Raw genomic sequence first — 19,031 nt, 5'->3', positions numbered from 1 at the left:
TCTTTAGCCCTCCTTGAGCTGGTTTCCCTTGGGGTTTGGGGACAACTAACAATTGCCAAAGCCTCACATGTAGAGTCAGAGAAAAAGTGGGAAAGTGGGCCAGGGTGTGTGTGTCTCCATCATTTCCTTTCTTTTGGAGCATTTGCTTTTATGAGTCATCAGCTGGTTCCAAGGTTCCTTTCTCTGCAGGCCAGGTGGTGTCCAGAACCAGAGAGGCCTGGCTGATGCAGGAGGAAGGTGGCAGGAGGAGGTGTGGCTGGTGGCCAAGAGACCCTGAGAAGCAGCGTCCCTGGAGCTATTTCCAGATTCATTCAGTTCAGTTGGCACTGGATGATTCCATGAGAGTGTGGGAAGCAAAGGCCCCTGGGGAGGGGCTGCTAAGACAGCGACGCTGGGCAGCATTTTCTGGGAAACTCATGGCTCCCGGGCACACTGGGCAGCCTCGTCTCTGAGTCAATGTAAGGTGTGGCGAGGCTACTGTGGGGTAGCGGGAGAAAGTGAAGGTGGGACAGGGCAGGGGTTGCTGGGGAGAGGGCTCAGTCCTTAGTCTTTTTTTTTTTTTTTTCCCCATGAAGAACCTCACTCTGAACTTGGAGAGGCTGCAGAGTCCCCATCCTCAGGGTCCTGCCCATGCGGGGAGACAGGCTGACCCCCTTTCACACGCTTCCACTTCATCCTTCGATTCTGGAACCACACTTTCACCTGAGGGAGGAAGCAAAGGAGGCTGGTCACTCCAGGGCTGGGGTGACTTCTTCCTCACATTGATGCTCAAGTTAGCCAGGGTACAACTCCAGGGACCCCAGTTTGAAACCCTCACTTGCTGCTCCCCACTTTCCCAAGACCCCAGGAATCGAGGCTAAAGGGAGGACGCACCAGTCAACCAAGAGGCCCACTGTGTATTTCAAGAAGAAGTCCCAGACAGGTACAGGAACCTCTGCATTGGCTTTGACCTGTCTCATGCCCCACCTTTCCTGAGTCAATACCCCTCCCTCTGTCCTTCCCACAGGTCTGGGAGCAGAGGGTCATCAGCCTCATCCTAAGGAACATTTATAAAGCACTCTTCAGTTTAGATAGCTCTGATCAGCACGTTTTCTGGTCTCAGTCTAGGATTATGACCTCATCTTACAGATGAAGACCCAGAGGTCACAGACTTGGCAGAGACAGGATCTACGTCTTCTGATTCAAAAGCGAACTCTGTCAGAGTGCTCTGTCAACCAAAAGCTGCTATAGAATGCTGTTGTTATTCTATATCACAACATGGGTATGAGCAGGGTGTGATGCTCCAAGGAGAGGCCTCTCCACAAAAGGCTAGGGAAGTTTTTTCCAAGTGTGCCCAGGAACGAGCGGCATACCTACATGACCTGGAGAACTTATCACAAATGCAGATTCTCATTCCCTCTCATTATTACTGCAAAATTGTTCCCCAGAGCTCTGGAATCTGCATTTAAACAAGTGCTGAGGTGATTCCAATGTCCACTGCAGTTTGGGGAATAACCAGATCCAATCTTCTCACCCTGGCTGTACAAGAAAATCACCTGGGGTAATCTCTGAGAAATCTGGGTGCCTGGATTCCATCCCAGATCAGTTACAATAACCCCCAGGAGTGGAGCCCAAACATCAGTGTTATTAAAATCTCCTCCCCTGATTCTCAGGTACAGCTACAGCTAAGAACCTCGGATTGGGTGGAGGGAGAAGGAAAAGAAGGTCCAGGGAAGCGTGAAGGGAAGGGAGAGAAGGGAGAGGTGAGAGAGCAGTGAGGAGCTGCCAGGCTGTACCTGCCGCTCGGAGAGGTCCAGGTTCACCGCGATCTCATATCTCCGGAGCCGGGTCAGGTAGTTATGGTGAGCAAACTCAGCCTCCAGCTCCCGAAGCTGTTCCTTGGTGAAGGCTGTCCTCTCCTTCCGGGCCTTGCTGCTGCCTTCTGGCTTCGCTCGGTTCTCTTGGTTGTCTGGGGAGAAAGGGCCCCAGGTAGGAAGATGTGAGCTGAGGGGGCTCAGTTGGGCAAACTGCTCTGGAGGATGCTCAGAAAGAAGCTTCCGTGTCCCTTCATTCCACCTAGTGCCTCACCCCTCTGACAACTGGGAAGTGTTTTGGGCTCCCTGTTTCAGCCCTAACCCCTGCCCTGCAACTCTTCTATTTCCAAAGGATGTAAAGCTGTTCTTGGCTGTTTAATGATCTCTGCCCCCAGCTAACCCCGTAGCATGACATTAGTGGCTGTAGCATGTGAATCAGATACTCTACAACAAATTCTCAAGATGTGGCAGACCAGAGGCATCAGACTCACTTGAAAACTTCTTAAAAAGACAAATCCTGGGGCCTCACCCCAGACCCATTAGATCTGAAACTGGGGTCGGGTGGGGACTTAGCAATTTGTTTTAAAAGACTTCCTGATAATTTTGGTGCATACTCTAAGACCTCACTACCCAAACGTTCTCAGGGTGCCAGTAGCATCAGCATTGTTGGGAAGTTGGTCACACAGGCTGGATCTAGGCCCTGCCCCATACCTACTGACTCAGAGTCAGCCTCAGAGGGCCAAGTCTGGAAAGCCATCTGAAACCTGGAGAGGAGGCTGGCGTTAGACACAGCGGGAATCTGTTATAAAAGCTAACGGGGCCAGGGGAACATAAACTCTGTGCCAGGCACTCTACCAAGCACCTGGCATGCATTAGTCCCCTGATTACCACAATAACCCAACCAGGTGATTCTAGTATTAGCCATATTTTAAAGACCAGAAAACTAAGCACAGAAAAGTTCAAACTGATCAAGTTTATCCAGTCAGGGAGTGGTGGAGGCAGACATGAAACCCAGGCAGTTTGACGCATACACTGTTCCAATGCAAGATGTATAGGAAGAATTATAAACTATAAAGTCCCGTGCAGATGAAAGGGGCTGTGCCCTGTCATTATTTCATGAGCTGGTGGCTGGGTTTTCACTCTCACCATGGTGGTGGACGGACAGCGAACCTCCTCACCTACACAGTTAACCAACAATGCGTGCCACGTGGCCAGCGAATGGCTTCCACAACCATTCCTGCCGAGCTCTAGCATTCTGGCTCTCTCTTCACTGGCCTGGTTTTACAGACCTGGAGACTGTGGCTCAGAATCAGGGGCTTTATCTAGAGCTGTGCCCCAACCTGCTGACCCCTCAGGGGTCTGGTTCCCACCTCACCAACTCGGACAGGGCTCGCTCGGTCCTCGGTTCTCGCAGGCCCGGTCTAAGCCCTAAGCCGACCTGGGTGGTGGGCTGAGGGATGCAGACGGGATGTGCAAGTCAGGCCAGCCGCCCACACTCTGGGCTGAGCTGCCAAATTGCGGAGGAGACTTGGGAGGTAGAAACCCCACATTAACCGGGAGATCCAATTTAGAACTTTGAGCCTGGCTGCTTCTTTCCTTCTGCTTCCCATTCAACTCGTTTGTACTTTGGTTTCCCGGACTTCCGTCCCCGGGGCAGGCTGCGGGGGACCGAGAGAAGCGCGGGGTGGGCGGCCCTCGATGCGGAGAGAAGGGCAGCGAGGGCCATCTCCCGCCACGGCCGCCCCGGGAACCCCGGGACTGGCCCGAGGGTGCTTCCTGCAGTCTAGATGCCTGACTGGTGGGTGTCGCGGTGCCCTGGCCCTGGTGCCCGCGCCTGATTTGCGGTGGCTGCCTGCAAGCCTCTCCTGGGGACAGGGGAGGGAACGAGTTCCCCAACGCGGGCTGCCTGCCCGGAGGCCTCTGGCTCCAGGCCGGAGAAGGCAGGCCAGACCCCTCCGGAAGCCGGAGCGTGGGCTGGAGGGGAAGGACGTGCAGCCCCGGGCCCGGGTCCCCGAGGAGCCCTCGGCCTTGGCGGCCAGCGCCGCACCCCCTCTTGGCGGCGGGCGCGCAGCGGATGGACCGCCTCCCCGGGGTACATCCCGGCCCGTGGGCGCCAGAGTGAGGCCAGGAAACACAAGCCCCCGCTCAGACCCCTGGTGTCGTGTTCCACAACCTCCTCCTGTCCTAGGGCTCACAGTGCTCCCCAGCCCTTCCTTGTCACAGCTGCAGCGAACTGACAGCCCAGAGGACTTGCACAGAGGTTTGGATCCTGAATCTCCTTGCTGAAGACTTTGAGGAAGTTACTTAACCTCTCTGGGCTTCTATCTTCTCACAAGAAATTGGAGAAAATAAAACACGTACCTCCCAGGGCTATTTTGGGAAGACTGGATGAACTAATGTGTGTGGAAAATGCTTTTAAAACCTAAAGTTGCTGGACAAATATATTGTTCCAGTGTTTTAACTCCACGAGCTGTCATGGGAAAGCTGATATAAAAAGAGCTGGCATTTCTTAAGGGTTTGCTGTGCTTAGAAACACTCACTTGCTTAATCCTTGCCACACATCTCCCCCGAGAGTAGGTACTATTATTATCTCCTTTAGCACTGCTATGCGGATTTGCCTTGATAATTTGATTAATAGCTCTTTCTCCAGGGATGTAACTGCTTTCCTCACTCTTGCTTCTAGCCAGTAGCTCCTGTACCTGGCACATACTGAACCATCTGTGGTTATACAAAGGAAGCAGCCTCAGAGAGGCCCAGGAGCTTGGCCAGTGTGCCCAGCATCCTTTTAGCCACAGAAGGGAGATTTGAATCCAGATCTACCTGATTAAAACCAAGCCTTTCTCAACCTTGGCATCAGATTCTTTATCTTCTGGCTGGCCCTGGCCAGGTCCTGGAAAGGGACCATAGCAACTCTGCTTGACTCCATCTCCAGGGCTCTTGGGGGCACTGCCCTGAGTTGCCACCCTACCCATCCTCCCCTTTTCTCAGGCCTGCCTAGGTGTGTGCAGCTGCCTTGTGGTATTCCAGAAAACAACTCCCCATGTCCCCCCAAGTTCTGAACACAGGAGTCCCTAGTAAGAAAAGTGGAGAGGGCTGGGGAGATAGCTCAGTTGGTAGAGTGCTTGCCTTGCAAGCACAAGGCCCTGGGTTCAATCCCCAGCACCACAGGGGAAAAAAAAAAAAAAAAGTGGTGAAAGGGAAATGACCCCTTTTCAGCTGGTCTAGGACTCATTGTGTGGGCAGCTGGCCACCACCACCAAGCCAGGTCCCTCCCTTCCTCCCACTTTCTTCTCTGTCTCTTGATCTGATTTAGGCTCTGGGGCTTCAGGGCCTAATGCCTCCCCATGCTCTGGGGGAACACTTGTCCCTCGTTAACTTTCCAGAGTGGCATAAACTTTTACACTGTCAGGATTGAAAAACGGATCAGAAGTATGGAGAAGAATCCGTGAATCTCAAATGGAAGTTATGGTTCTCTTTGTTTTGCAACAGTATTAAAAACTGTAATACTTTCAACCAGACAGGAAAAGAAGAACTATCAACACTTTCTTGCCATTTCTGGCTGGGGGTGTCAGAGTCTGCCAAGTCAGGGGCACAGTTCAAGTGCACATTACCACATGTAAGGAACTCTCGCCCTAGGCAGAGTACATCTTCATTGGGGAGGCACTGAGTTTCTTCATGTGTAGAAGCATGGGATAGGACAGGACACTTTCCCTTGGAGAGCTGAAGTCAGAGTTCCTTCCTGATACACAAACCCTGACACCCTCTTTTCCTCTCCCTATCTCTCTCTATTTTTTTTTTTTTTTTGCGGTGCTGGAGATTGAACCCAGAGTCTTGTGCATGCGAGGCAAGCACTCTACCAACTGAGCTATCTCCCCAGCCCTCCCTGTCTCTTTTGACAACATCTGGCCTTGATGAACTCTGGGGCCCCTTCCATCTCTTACCATGTGCTCTGTCACAAAAAACTCTCTCCAACCTTCCCTCAGTCCTCAGCCCAAAGACTGGGAATAGGCTAGAGAATTTCTCTGCCTCCCACATCCAGAACTCCCTGTCCTGAGCTGAGTGAGGGGAACTGCATTTGCAGATGCATCTGAGGACCCATTGGACAGCCTGGGCCTTTGTGCCCACAGGTGCTGGCTCCAAGGAGGAGATTTATGACCTTGGGCAAGTCCCTGAAGTTCTCTGAGCCCCAGTTTCTTCATTTGCAAAATGAGAACAGCAATCCCCGTTATGATTATAAAACTGATAAGAAGGTAAAAATGAGACTAATAACACGTACAACTCCCTAGCGTAGTGCCTGACACATGGTTGAGACTCTGATTCCATTGGATATGATGTTTGAGAGGTGATTCACCAGCTTAAATAAGATACTCTGAAAGCACCACATCTCCAGCCCTGGGTGAAAGGGCTGTCCTTCAAATGTCTGACTTTTCAGCTATTTTCCCTTCACTTCTTTTCTATATCTGTGAATATGGATCTGCATCTCTGGACACTATTGGCCACCGCTCCTTGAGCCTTCCAGGGGCCCAGGCTCCCATGCACCGTAACAGAATGACCATCCATATCGGTTCTCCTGGTCCCACTTCTTTCTTGGGGGCAGTCACCTTCTTCATCAGGATCACAGAGGGAGGAGGCAAAATCTCAGCTGGTTGTATCTGTGGTTTGGGAGGAGTCACCCACCCCAAGCAGGGAATGGTCCACGGTGCCCCAAGAAATGCAGACAGGATGTGTGTGTAATCGCAGTTTCCACCATGAACTTTTACATAATCCAAGGTAAATTATTTCATAAGTAGCTGTCACATTTGGCTGGCCTTCCTAAAGTTAGCAGACAGCCTTATCTGAGCTGCAGGAAGGTTTGGTCAGACCAAGTGGAACCTGCCTTTCTGGAGTCCTGTGTTCCTACTCCCCACTCCACAGCATTATTTTACATATATTTCTATGCAAGACCATAAAGAAAGCAACATGTCCCATATTCAAATAGCACTTTGCTGTTGACAGTGGATTTCTTTCTCCTGTAGAGAAACTTCTTTGGGGCTTTCATATCTACTACAGGATCACAGAATAGTAGAGCTGGAAGGGACTTAGAGAAGGTTTATTGGACCTGGTCATTTCACAGGTGAGCACAGAGAAGGTAAGGGACTGGCCTAAGGATACAGCAAGTTAGTGGCGAATTGGGCCTGGATTCTGTACTTCCTTGATAGGAAGCCATTTATACAACTATCAGGCTGCTTCCTGTTGAATCCTTTGTAAAAAAAAAAAAAAAAAATTATTATTATTATTATTAATTTTTTTCAGTTCTGGGGGTTGAAGTCAGGGCCTTGCACATGCTGGGCAAGTGCTTTGCCACTGAGCTACACTCCAGCCCCTGTCCTATTAATTATTCTGTGAGGATCCCTGAGGTCCTATTTGAGCCCCAATCTCTGCTCTGAATTTCAGTTGGCCCATTAAACAGATAAGGAAATTAGACCCAGAGACTAAGTGGCTTGCTCAAGTCCCCTGGGACAAGTCTAGGGTTGTAGCCACATGTCACACTGCCCTGAAGCGAGGGATGGGGGTAGACAATGGAGGTTGTGTCCCCTCCAGGTCTGGGTCAGGATCTAGGTCTGGATCCCTATTGCCAGGGAAGGGAGAGAAAGGGACTGTTGGAGGATGACCTTAGTAAGTGAGATTTTGGCAAACTCCCTGAACACGGTGCCTGCAGTTCCCTGGGTTGCCACAGTCGGGACACTTTGATATGCTCATTAGCTCTGCTACTTTCACCTTCAGAAGGAGTCCAAGTCCATCAAAATAGCCCAGACCTGGGATGAGCCAGACCAAGACCAGTTGGACGTTCCTATCTTGAACCTCCTGGACTTGGTCTGACTTTCTCACCCAGTCCTGCCCTGCCTGAATACCCAGACCCTTCTACTCTCCTGCAGGTGCCTGAAGATATATGTCAGTGGTCCCAGACTCTGAGGAAATCAGCAGTGGGAACAGGGAATTTGGGGTATGTTTTCTGGAAAAGAAGCAGATTGTTCTGGAATGGGAAGGGCTGATCTTGGCAGAGAGTCCCAGGTTGTGGTGGAACCGTGAGGGTGGGCCGTGGTGAGGGAGAATGGGAGGGATTGTAGAGTGTGGAAGAACCAGGAACAGGGGGAGCAGAAGTAGGAGTGGCAACAGGAGGAGGGGACAGCAGCCTTTTTTGTTGTGGTGGTGGTGCAGGGAATGGACCCCAGGGCCTTGTGCATACTAGGCAAACACCTTATCCCTGAGCTCCATCCCCGGCCTGGGGGAGCAGCCTTTGAGAGAGGCTGGGGAGGCACAGACAGCATTGGGCTTTGTTCATGTTTATAAGTTCCAGATGTCACCCTTAGCTGTCACCAAAGGAAGTAGGGGCTTCAGGATCCAGGGTCACTGTTCATGTGGTTCCCCTGTACTGTGCAAAGAAAACAGGGAAAAGCAAGAAATAGAAGAGGGTATGGTGGGTTCTGGCCAGAAGCAGTGAGTTGGGTGTGACGCTCCAATCTCTGTGCAGAGGGGGCGCTCCGGGACCTGCAGGGAGTGTGAGGCCTGCCTCTCAGGAGGAAAGAATCCATCCAACCTCCTTGATTTTTTCAAACCAGAGAAACAGGCAACTTGAACCCCTACCTGGTGGAGCAGTGGGCAGAGTTGAAGCAGTCCCTTCGCTGACCTTCTCATGTCCCTGGGTCCTTTGATCCTTTCCATCTTAGATCTTGGTCAAGATTCTGCTGCCTCAGCAGAAACAGACTTTCTCCAGAATGTCCTGACCATACCTGGTTAGGGGCCTGAGCAGGCCCAGAATTTGTGCTAGTGCCTCTGAGTTCACACGTGGCCAAGGCTTGAGTCCTGTTTGGGCCCCAGTATTTGCTTTTCAGAGACAGAGCAAGGGCTGGAACTTTGGCCAGCAGCTCTAGCCAGGAGGCAGGAGATGCGAAGGGGAAAGATGGCCAAGTATGGAGTTACTTTCTCCTCCAAACTGGTCACCTCAGGCCCTAAGATTCTTTCTTGCTGGGGGTTCTGGATCGGAATTGGGATGAAGGCCACTGTGTACCTTTCAAACCACACCCTGCCCGGCACTGCAATGACCTTTGACCAGAGAGCTTTCAAAGCCAGGCAACCCCAGTTGGTGACAGGTGGCAAAGGCTCCAACAGAGCTCAAGTCACTTTGCCTAGCCAGAGTTTGAACATGAGCTATCTGGGATGCAGCCAGCATCAGGGAGAGACTTTGAAGAGAGAAGGGGACTCATTTGTCTCCACATCTGACCCCAGTACCCCATGCAGGATTCCTGAAGAGCCAGCCCAGCCTGTATGTTTATGCATTTTTCTGAACCCAGACCCCACACTCACTCTGACCCTAGGCTGGTTTTATGATTGAAGTCTGGCTCTTTGAAAACCTTTTTCATAAGTGAGGCTGTAAAAGTCCTGATGCATTTCACAGAAACACATGACCCAGGGTGAAACACTCACGCCAGGCAGCGGAGCTGCTCTCCGAGAAGGTGAGAAAATAAATGCAATCGAGGTCATTTATCAGATATTGAATGAGCAACTCCTGCATGCAAATGTGTCACCGGGAGCTAGGGAAGAAGGCATAGGGGATGTTATACCATTCTGATCTTCCGGACCCTTTAGCTTCAGGAGGAGAGGCAACTGTATGCATCCTTAAGTCTGGGTGCTAGGTCAACTGGGTTTGATGCCACTATGGAGGTATACACAAGGCACACTCCATGTGTGCAGGGATGGAGGTCAAGAGAGGATTCTGACATATTCAAGAAACTAGGAATAGCAGGAAGTTACCTCAACCTAATAAGGAGCATATGTGAAAAGCTCATAGCTAATATCATACTCAATGGTGAAAAACTGAAAGCTTTCCCTCTAAGATCAGGATCAGGAACAAGGCAAGGATGCTCACTCTTGCCACATTCATTCAAAATAGTACTGGAAGTACTGGCCAGAGCAATTAGGCAAGAAAAAGAAATAAAAAGTCATCCAAATATGAAAGGAAGAAGTAAAATTATCTCTCTGTTCACAGATGACATGATCTTATATACAAAAACCCTAAGATTCCACATAGAAAAGAATTGTTAGAACTAATAAATTCAGCAAAATTGCAAGATATAAAAACATACAAAAATCAGTTGTTTCTATACATTATGAATGAACACACCAAAAGGGAAATTAAAGAAAACAATTCTGTTTACAATAGAATTGAAAACAGTACAAATTTTAAGAATAAACTTAACCAAACCTAACCAAAGCCTAAATACAGAAAACTATGAAACACTGTTGAAAGAAATTTTTTTTTTTTTTGGGGTGCTGGGGATCGAACCCAGGGCCTTGTGCTTGCAACACAAGCACTCTATCAACTGAGATATCTCCCCAGACCCAAAAGAAATTCTTTAAAACACAAATACACAGAAAGACATTGTGTTCATGAATCAGAAGACTTAATATTTAAAACAACCCACAAATTTAATATAATCCCTATCAAAATCCCAATGACATTGTTGGGCAAAAATCCTAAAATTCATATGGAATATCAAAGGACTCTAAATCACCAAAACAATTTCAAGAAGGAAAACCAAACTAGAGGCCTTATATTTCTTAATTTCAAAACATATGACAAAGCTACAGTGATTGAACCATGGAAAAAAGACAAAGACCAATGGAACAGAGTAAGAGGGGCCAGAAATAAACCCTCATATATATGGTCAAATGATCTTTGACAAAGTTGCTAAGGCTACGCAATGGGAAAGGGACAGCATCTTTAACAAATGGTTCTAGGAGAACTGGACACCCACAAGCTTGAAACCAGACCCTGATCTCACACTGTACAAATATTAACTCAAGATGAAGACTGTGGGGTGTAGTAGCACATGCCTATAATCTCAGCAACTCAGGAGGCTGAGGCAGGAGGAATTCAAAGCCAGCCACAACAAATTAGCAAGACCCTGTCTCTAAGTAAAATATATAGAAAAGGGGGGTGCTAGGGACATGGCTCAGTGGTTAGGCACCTCTGGGTTCAATCCCCAGGGGAAAAAAAAAAAAAGATGGACTGAGACCTTAATGAAAGACCTAAAAATATAAGACTCCTAGGTGAAAACCTATGGGAGAGCTAGGGAAATAGCTCAGTTGGTAGAGTGTTTGCCTCACAAGCACAAGGCCTTGGGTTCAAACCCTAGCACCGTCCAAAAAAAAAAAAAAAAAAAAAAAATGAATGAAGAACTTGAATAGACATTTCTCCAAAGAAGATAAACAAGTGGTCAACAAGGATAGTAGAGGATACTCAACGTGACTAATCCATAATGATTTTGGGAAATGCAAATCAGAACAATCATGAGATATCACCTTATAACCATTAGGAAAGAAGGAACAAGTGTTACCAGAATGTGAAGAAATCCTTTATGAAGTTTCAAATTACAGTTAACAAAATGAGTTCAAGAAGATATTATAATTTTGAACTTTTTGATTATAGTTTTCACTTATATGATGTTGTGGACACGTATAGTCATAAATTTCTTAAAAAGGGGGAAACTCTTGGATGGGGTAGCTTTTGAACTGCGATTTTAAATGCAGAGGATATCAACAGACAGAACTCTTGAAAGTAAACAGCCAAGGCATTCAGGCAGGAGGGGAGAGTAGGATGTATTTTCCATGCCAGCACAAGGTGTGGCTTTGTGACAGAGTGACTAGAAGGGGAGGTGGGGAGGTGGCCAGTCCTATGGGGAGATCAGGTGGAGAAAGGGGAGAAAGAGGGGCCAATTCGTGGACAGCTTTAAAACCTCTGGCACATTTGAAGGTTTCTGTAGTTGGACAGAGGCAGGTGGAGAGCAGATCCTGGAGGGGAGAAATCAGGTAAGAGGAGCCCCAGGGAAGCACAGCAACTGGAACTGAAGGAGGATGGGGCAGATGGAGTAGAGGGGAGAGCGCTGAGGGTGCGCGGGACGCCAGGCTGCAGCGGTGGCCACGGCGTCAGCGGAGCCGCTTTGCTTGCAGGCAGGCTGATCACAAGCAACCTTCCCTTGAACCCCATCAGGAAATCACCGCGAAATCCCTCATCCCCATAAATTAAAGACGACCACAGTAGCAAGGACAGTTTTGGGGAAAACAACAGTGGCCTCACAGCTGTCCCTGTCAGCAGGGGTCTTTAACACCCACCTTCCCCGGCTGGGAGTGGTGGGTGGAATAACATCGCCTGGATCCTCCAGAACTGGTTCCGTGCTGTGAACCAACAGAATGTCTCTGGATGGGGGAGGGCCAGGGACCCCAGCTTTCTTGACCATTTACTGCAGGGAATCAGACTCAGGTTCCGTGGGAGCAAAGGGGGAGCATTAGGAGATGGCTGAGGAAGGAAAAGGCAGAGCAGAGAATGTTCTTTTTGCAAACACTCTCAGTTTCTGGGGCCTCCTGGGTCAGCCAGTATGGAACACATTTGCCAGGTGCAACTTAGTCCCCTTCCCCCAGCCTCTCTGGAAGATCTCTGAGCTTCAAGATCCTAAATGAAGACAATTATATTTTAGGGCAAAATAATTGCTAGGAGTTTCCATGTCTTTTGCCCCAGCCTCAAAAATTTCAGAAACAGTGTATTTGACATATTCAATTCCAATATCCCAATAAATATAGGACTATCTTTCACACCCCGTATTCTGAAGGCTGGTTCAGGAATACAGGTCTAATACAATAGAGTCACTATTTAATAAACTCTTACTATGGGTCAGGTACAGTATTAATCTTATGGATCAGCACATTTAACCTTCACAGAGTCTCTGAAGGAAAGTGCTATTGTTATAGTCCCATCTTACAGCTGGGGAAGTGGAGGCAACAAGAAGTTAACTTTCTCGAAGTCTCCCCATTCAAAAGTTGGATGCTGACACTGTCACCTGTCTGTCCAATAATGAAACATTACGGAAAGATGCATTTCAGGTCAATACTGGTTGACCTTCCTGAGATGGCCTAGCTAGGACTAGGGTGAAGCACTCCCTCACGCAGAGCACAAATTTAAAAGGCACCAAAAATCTCAGTAAACAAGATAAACAATGTTTTAATATGATGCTTTAGATTATTATTACTATTTATTTTTTGCAGTGGTGGGGATCAAACCCAGGGCCTTGCAAAGGCTAGGCAAGCACTCTATCACTAAGCTACATCCCCAGCTCATGAGATGTTTTAAAAGATCAAAATGAATGCAAAAATCTATGGTGGGGGTGTGCGGCTGGATAGTAGAGCCCATGCATAGCATGCACATGGCCCGGTGTTCTGTTCCCAGCACAAATTCCACATGAGCAAAATGTCAAAATTTAAAAGAGAGAGAGGATCCACCAGGGACTCAGGATCAGCTGGGTGGCGTGGGGGTTCTTTGTGGGCTTGTCCCTTCTGAGTTAAATTCCATATTCTGGAGTTAGGCATGAGTTCTCCTCATTACTTCTCCACCTTCTTTGGATTCTTATGAAGCTGACCCTCCTGCCTCCTTCTTCCCCTTTAGTTAAATTTCAAATGAAGACTCCAGCATCTGGGCAATCAATATTTCCCTGCTGAACAGAGAGAGGGCCTGGGGTCACATGAACATGAGGGAAAGTCAGCTTGCTGGGCCCTACTTATGCCATCGCTCCCCAAGGGACCCCACATGGGGAGAGCCCAGGGCTCCACCTGAGTGGAAATTTCCTCCTACCAAGAGGTTGACCTTATCGAGAGTGTGGGGCACTCCACAGAGGGTGTCCACGTGCTATTCAGGTGGTCAGAGGTTGGCAGGTGTGCCTACGCTGTAATGGAGTGACCTCAGCCACTTGCCAAAGGGAAGACAGCACGTTCAGCTTCTGCTGCCACTCCAGATGATGAAAGATTTTGCCTGAGCCCAGCAGGCTCTTGGCTTTGCTCATCCTTCCCACTACCCTTGGCTCTCAGTTCCCTGGAAAGTGGCTGGATGCAGCCACGGGATGGGAGTGGAGCTGGAGGAGCAGCACCAGCAGGCGCCACCACGGGGGAAGCTTTTCTACTCGGCACAGAGCCCAGTGGCAGAGCATGCCTCAGTCCGGAGAAGCAGAAAGTGGCCCGGCTCAGCAGATCACCATCCAGGGGTGGGAATAGTTAACTCTGCCTCTTGGGGTTTAACCACTAGAGATATAAAGGACCCTTCTATTTAGCAGTCAGGAGGTCGATCGTGCTGTGGTTTTTGTCACCCACTGTCAATCTTCAGTAGCAAAATTAATTAAATAAATAATAAATACAATTAGCTAATTAATTTAATAATCTAAATACAATGGGCTGGGTGTAGCTCAGTGGCAGAGCCTTGCCTAGCTAAGCTTCCACCACACCTTGGAAGTCCCGATCAGAGCACATCCCATTGCTGACAGGCCTCTATAGGCCTCTTGCTCTAGGTTTGAGCTCTTTGGGACAGGACCGCTTTATTCATCTCAGCACCCCTAGTGTGCTTGGCAAAAGGCAGAAACTCAGGAAATCTGTGCTAGGTCAAAAGTACTGCATAAAGCAAAGCACAATGAGTTCTCCTTTGCTCGTTGGCATGCTCCTTTTCTGGCCTGCCCTTAGTTAGCTCCAGGAAGGCCCTTTATAAGACCAACAGGCGTCCCCTGAGCATGCCGTGAGGAGGACAGTAAGGCAGCCGGGCAGGAGGCCAGGGCATGGCCTTGTTCAAGGTGGGGCCAGGGGATCAGGCAAAAGGTGAAAGGGCAGTGAGAGAAGCACCTTGTGGGGAGGCCAAGGGACAACCACAGTGGGGAGGAGAAGGCCTTCCCTGGGGTCTTAACAAACAGGCTAACCCCACCCTCCAGCCTTTGGGGCTCCATCCCCAAGCAGGGCTTTACCCAAATTCCCAGGCCCAGAGCGGGCCCTCAGGGGCCTCTTCCCTAGCTCTCCCTAAGGCTGGTGCTCCCTCAGCAGGGCCCCTTACAGTGCTGCCTTCCCTGAAGGTCAGCCAGACCTTGGCACACTGAGCTGTCCCCTGGGCCTGGACACAGCCCAGCTCTGCAGCCTGATCCTTCCTGGGCAACAGCCCCAACCTCAGTCCTCTTTTCTCCCTTGTCCCTCGCCTCTCCCATCCCAGCCCTCGGCCTGCTTCTCTGCCTAGAGCTCCCTGGAGCTCCTGTAGGGTCCTGTAGGGTCCTGGCTCTGTGGGGCCACCCAGAGTCCCAGCCTCAGTCCTAAACCTCAGCCTTGATCTCAGCTAAATGGTCAGGAAATTCCCCCTCTGATCCTTGACAGTCCGTACCCAGAGGCACCATCCCATGTGTCCTTCAAATCTTGGCTGAACCCACTTTATTCTCTTGCGGGCACATCCTTCCCAGGAACAGGAGTGCTTAGGAACACAGACACAGCTCCCATCACCAGAGAATCCTCAACTTCTAGAATAGAAGAAACCCCAAGTCTCCTGCATTCAGGTAGGTTAGATAGTATTATTTGAAATTCATGATAAGGGCTCCTAGGCTCAGAGAGGGTGAGCAACCTCCTCAGTATCACATAGTAAAAGAATGGTCTACTCCTCTCTCTGCCACCTACCTGAACTCTCCTTTTTCCGTCTGGATGATTTCTTCTCCGTCTCACTGGCCGTGCTCCCAAGCACCCCGTAGTCCTCGCCCGGGCCTCCCATGGTGTCTACCAGGCCTGGGCTGCTGGCTCCCATCTCCCTGGAGCCCCCAGCTGGGCCCAGGTTGAGCCTTTGCCGGGCCTCGGAGACAGGGAAGTGCCAGTCAGGAGGCTGCGGGAAGGCGGGGTGCTGCTCAGTGAAGAGGCGCTCCTCTTGGGGCAGGCTGTGTGGGGTGGCCGCCAGGCAAGAGGCCGAGAAGTCAGGGTAGGCAGCTGTCGCTGTTGCTGGGAAGTCTGATTTCTGGTGGAAGGAGAATGGGGTTGGCGGGTAGTGGGGTAGCCCCGGGGCCCCACTGCCTTCTGAGTGGGGGTTTCGAAGGCAGCCCCAGACAGGGGCTGGGGGGTGGGGGCTCCGCATGCAGCTGCTGGCCACAGGATCCATCTGCTGTCCGCTGCACACCTCAGTCCTTTCAAAGGTTTGACTCTTTACACCTTTTATATTCAAATTTTTTAAATGCAAAAAAATTAATAATAATAAATAAATAGGAGGGGAAAGTTTCAACAGAAAATTCACCCCAGGAACCAAAACAAAAACCAAAACTAAAGTCTCTTCTTAAAGTACACACACGTGTGGCCAGCTCCACGCACGTGTATGTGCACACCTATGTCGGGCTGCGCTGCTTGCTTCCTGCCCCCCGACACACCAGCCTGCCTACTGGGGTCCCTTGTACATGTATTTGTTGCCGGTGGCACTAAACATTTTCACTGTCCCAGCCCAGACGCACCAGTGATGAGGAGATGGTCCTGGAGCCCGAAGCAAATGCCTGCAGAGGGCTGGACCAGGGCTGCTGAGACACACTTTTAAATCCTGCGGTGGGGAGAGAGTGACAAATTTCTGAAGTGAAATGTGAGAGAGGAGAGGGAGGGGTTAACCCGCGCACACAAGGTCCCCTCCAACCAAAACCCGAGCAGGCAACTATTAATCATCAGAAACCTTATATGCACATCTAATGGGATTTGCAGATGGAGACTTTTAAAGAAACATTGTCTGTATTTTTTTTTAAGGAGAGAGAGCAGTGCACACGCACACACACACACACACACACACACACACACAGAGTCTTTAGTGTGCCTCCTGTAACACTATAAAGTTATTTTTATTGCACTGTTAACAAAATTCCCCAAGTCTTGGATTTGGAAAAAGCCTTAAGTCAGATCCAGAATCCATCAAATGCCAAATTCCAGGGAGTGAAGTGGGGAATAAGTACAAGAGACAAGCTTGGTGATTGCATTTGATTTAAAGGCCCTTCTACTGCTGCCTGTGAAAAAGGAAGGTGGATTAAAAGAAATCTTTTTTGCAAGTCTCAGCGGCCCACTATGGTCTGTGGTATAAAGACAGACACACACTCAAAAAAAAAAAAAAAAAAAAAATTCATTTCTCCTTGCCCATAGTGACATTCTCACTAACTTTAAAAGAGGCCATCTGATTCTTCTTGCACTTTTTAACCTCTAACTTACATGCCAATTAGCCACACTCTTCTCTAGAGGGATTCCAAGTCATTTTTCTCCACAGCAAAGGCAAGCCTCTTAAAGTCCTTGAAGTTTCTCCAGACCTCCCCCCACCTGCTCTCTGTCCCCCTAACCTTTCCACCTGCTCCCTGTCCCTTAACCTCTCCATCTGCTTCCCTTTTCAACTCCCCGAGGTCATGGAATTAGAGCATGGAAATAAGACTCAGGGGCTTCTTCCCTGAGTTGTCCCTGAAGGGGGCTATCTTTGGCAGACAGTCACATAGATAGGTCTTCTAGACTGGTGCCTGTTGCAGGATGGTCAGCCCAAGTGCCATTTCAACTGGCCACCATTCAGCCGACAGCATGCTCTTCATGCCCTGCTGGTCTTCTCAGAGGTTTAGTGTAATTTCTCGAAGGATGATGTTCCAAACACACAGGGGCCAGAGCACCTCTCCGCCTGGCCCTTTCCACAGTGCAGAACAGCAGGATCAGGGCAGGAACAGGCATGAACCTGAACAGCAGTGCTTCCCCTGGTTTGTCTCAAAGACACCCGGGGTTCCCTGAGGAGGGCCAGTGGGCCTAGCTCTGCAGCCTGGAGGCAGCACTCCAGGGAAGGGCTCTGGGTGGCAGACCTGGAAAGACAGCAAGGGGGCCCAGGGTGGGGAGAAGCTATCACTAACCTTTAACCTGGACTCCAGTTAGATCTGCATCCCGGGGCACAGGAAATGCTGCAAAAAGAAGTGGGGCAAGGTATGTGCACATACACACTATTCATGAGAAGACACCCCCTCTTCTGGAACTGGCAGTCAGGGTGATGTAGACCACTAGGAGGGGGCGGGTCATAGCCACAAACTGGACTCATCTGTCTGCTCTGCCCAGGGCTGAGCTATTGCTCACACAATTCTCCTCTGAGACCCAAATTCTCCTGTTGTGGGTCAAGTGTGATTTATGATTATATTTTACAGGTGAGGAAACCAAGGCTCAGTCAGATGGCGGGGTTGCTCAAAATCAGCTAAAATGGAAGGATCAGGAGTCACTTTTGAGTGCCCGGCTACCTAGTTTAGAGCAGGCAAGATGCAGAGGAAGGGATATGGGGTTTGAGGTAAGTCCAAGTCCAGCTTGCTGAGTTTGCCCTGGGAGGAGTCCCCTCACCCTTCTGCTTCTTTGTTTCCTCTTCTGGGATGATAGTCCTAGCCAATATTAATCATTAATCTTAGCGCCTTACCCATATTACCCCAGGGGATCCCCACAAAAGCCCTCTCAGGCAGGGACTGTTCTCAACATCCCTTTCCCAAAAGGCTGAAGTACAGAGATATGGTGTCACCTGAACCAGGTCACACAGCTGGGAAGGGGAGGCTCCAGGATTCAAACCCAGGCAGCCAGTGTGGGCACTCTCAGAAAGGCTGCCCCACAGATACTTGTGAATTTCAGATGAAACCACTTATGCCAGAGTAGACAATGGCTAAGGGACTCCCTTCCTAGCCTGATCTAGGTCCTGTTAACCTGGGTGATTGTGAGGGAGTACATGGAACCAGGGCGCACGGAGGAAATTCTCAGGAAACAGCCTTGTGAGGTCCTGGGGGCTCTGTGAGGAATCCATGGGGGGCTGGGAGGAGGATCTGGCCTGTCAGCTTCCCTAGGAAAACCTTCCCAGGGGCCTGGCCTGGCAGGCTGTAACCGGATTCCTGCTCCAGCCTCCGCATCTGGCTCAGGGACCCCAGGCCAGGGAGGCCCCTCTGCCTGGCCCTTTGCCCCTGGAAGGGGTGGGCCGGGGTCACGGCGGGGTGGGCGGAGAGGTCAGGAGGGGCACGGGGCGGGTGCGCGGCAGGGCGCTCTGTGCTGGGAGCGCAGGGCCCTGGCACCCCGGCGCCCCAGCAGCTGCCGGCGTCTGTCAGGCCCTGTGGGCGCCGCCGGGGGGCCTGTGGCCTCTACATCTTTCTGACAGGCCCTTCTTCTGAGGCCAGGAAAAAACAACAACAGTTCCTCCCCTCGCGGCAACCCATTTGTTAGATGAAGGCCGGGCACCAGCACCTTTAACCCCCTCAAAGTCAGCCTTGCCCTGTCAAGGCCCGCGGGCCTCGGAGACAGAGATGGATGGAAGTGGCTGTTTGTCGAGAAAGCCCTGTGGCCTCCCAGCCAAGCGGAGGGGCCTTCAGGAAGGGAGGGGCCCAGCGGCTTCTGGTTGTTGTTGGGGAGGGA

General features: G+C 50.2%; 1 protein-coding gene across 4 annotated transcripts; it reads right to left on the bottom strand.

The window, feature by feature from the left end:
• Positions 1–520: 520 nt before the first annotated feature.
• Positions 521–16,162, bottom strand: Meox1 (mesenchyme homeobox 1). Of its 4 annotated transcripts, XM_047543612.1 has the most exons (4): positions 16,109–16,162; positions 15,297–15,624; positions 1,776–1,948; positions 521–702 (listed from the first exon to the last, which is right to left on the bottom strand). In XM_047543612.1, exons 2-4 carry the CDS (start codon positions 15,418–15,420, stop codon positions 580–582), a joined length of 420 nt encoding a protein of 139 aa, XP_047399568.1. In that variant the 5' UTR covers positions 15,421–15,624; positions 16,109–16,162; the 3' UTR covers positions 521–579. The 4 variants fall into 4 exon arrangements, with proteins under 4 accessions (XP_047399568.1, XP_047399566.1, XP_047399569.1 ...); XM_047543610.1 differs by having other exon boundaries at positions 15,297–16,153; XM_047543613.1 differs by lacking the exon at positions 1,776–1,948 and having other exon boundaries at positions 15,297–16,153.
• Between the last annotated feature and the right edge of the window lie 2,869 nt (positions 16,163–19,031).

This window comes from Sciurus carolinensis, chromosome 3 (assembly GCF_902686445.1).
Source record: "Sciurus carolinensis chromosome 3, mSciCar1.2, whole genome shotgun sequence".
Classification (NCBI taxonomy): domain Eukaryota; kingdom Metazoa; phylum Chordata; class Mammalia; order Rodentia; family Sciuridae; genus Sciurus; species Sciurus carolinensis.
The sequence above is the reverse complement of the archived record's forward strand: the minus strand, read 5'-3'. Positions and strand labels throughout refer to the sequence as shown.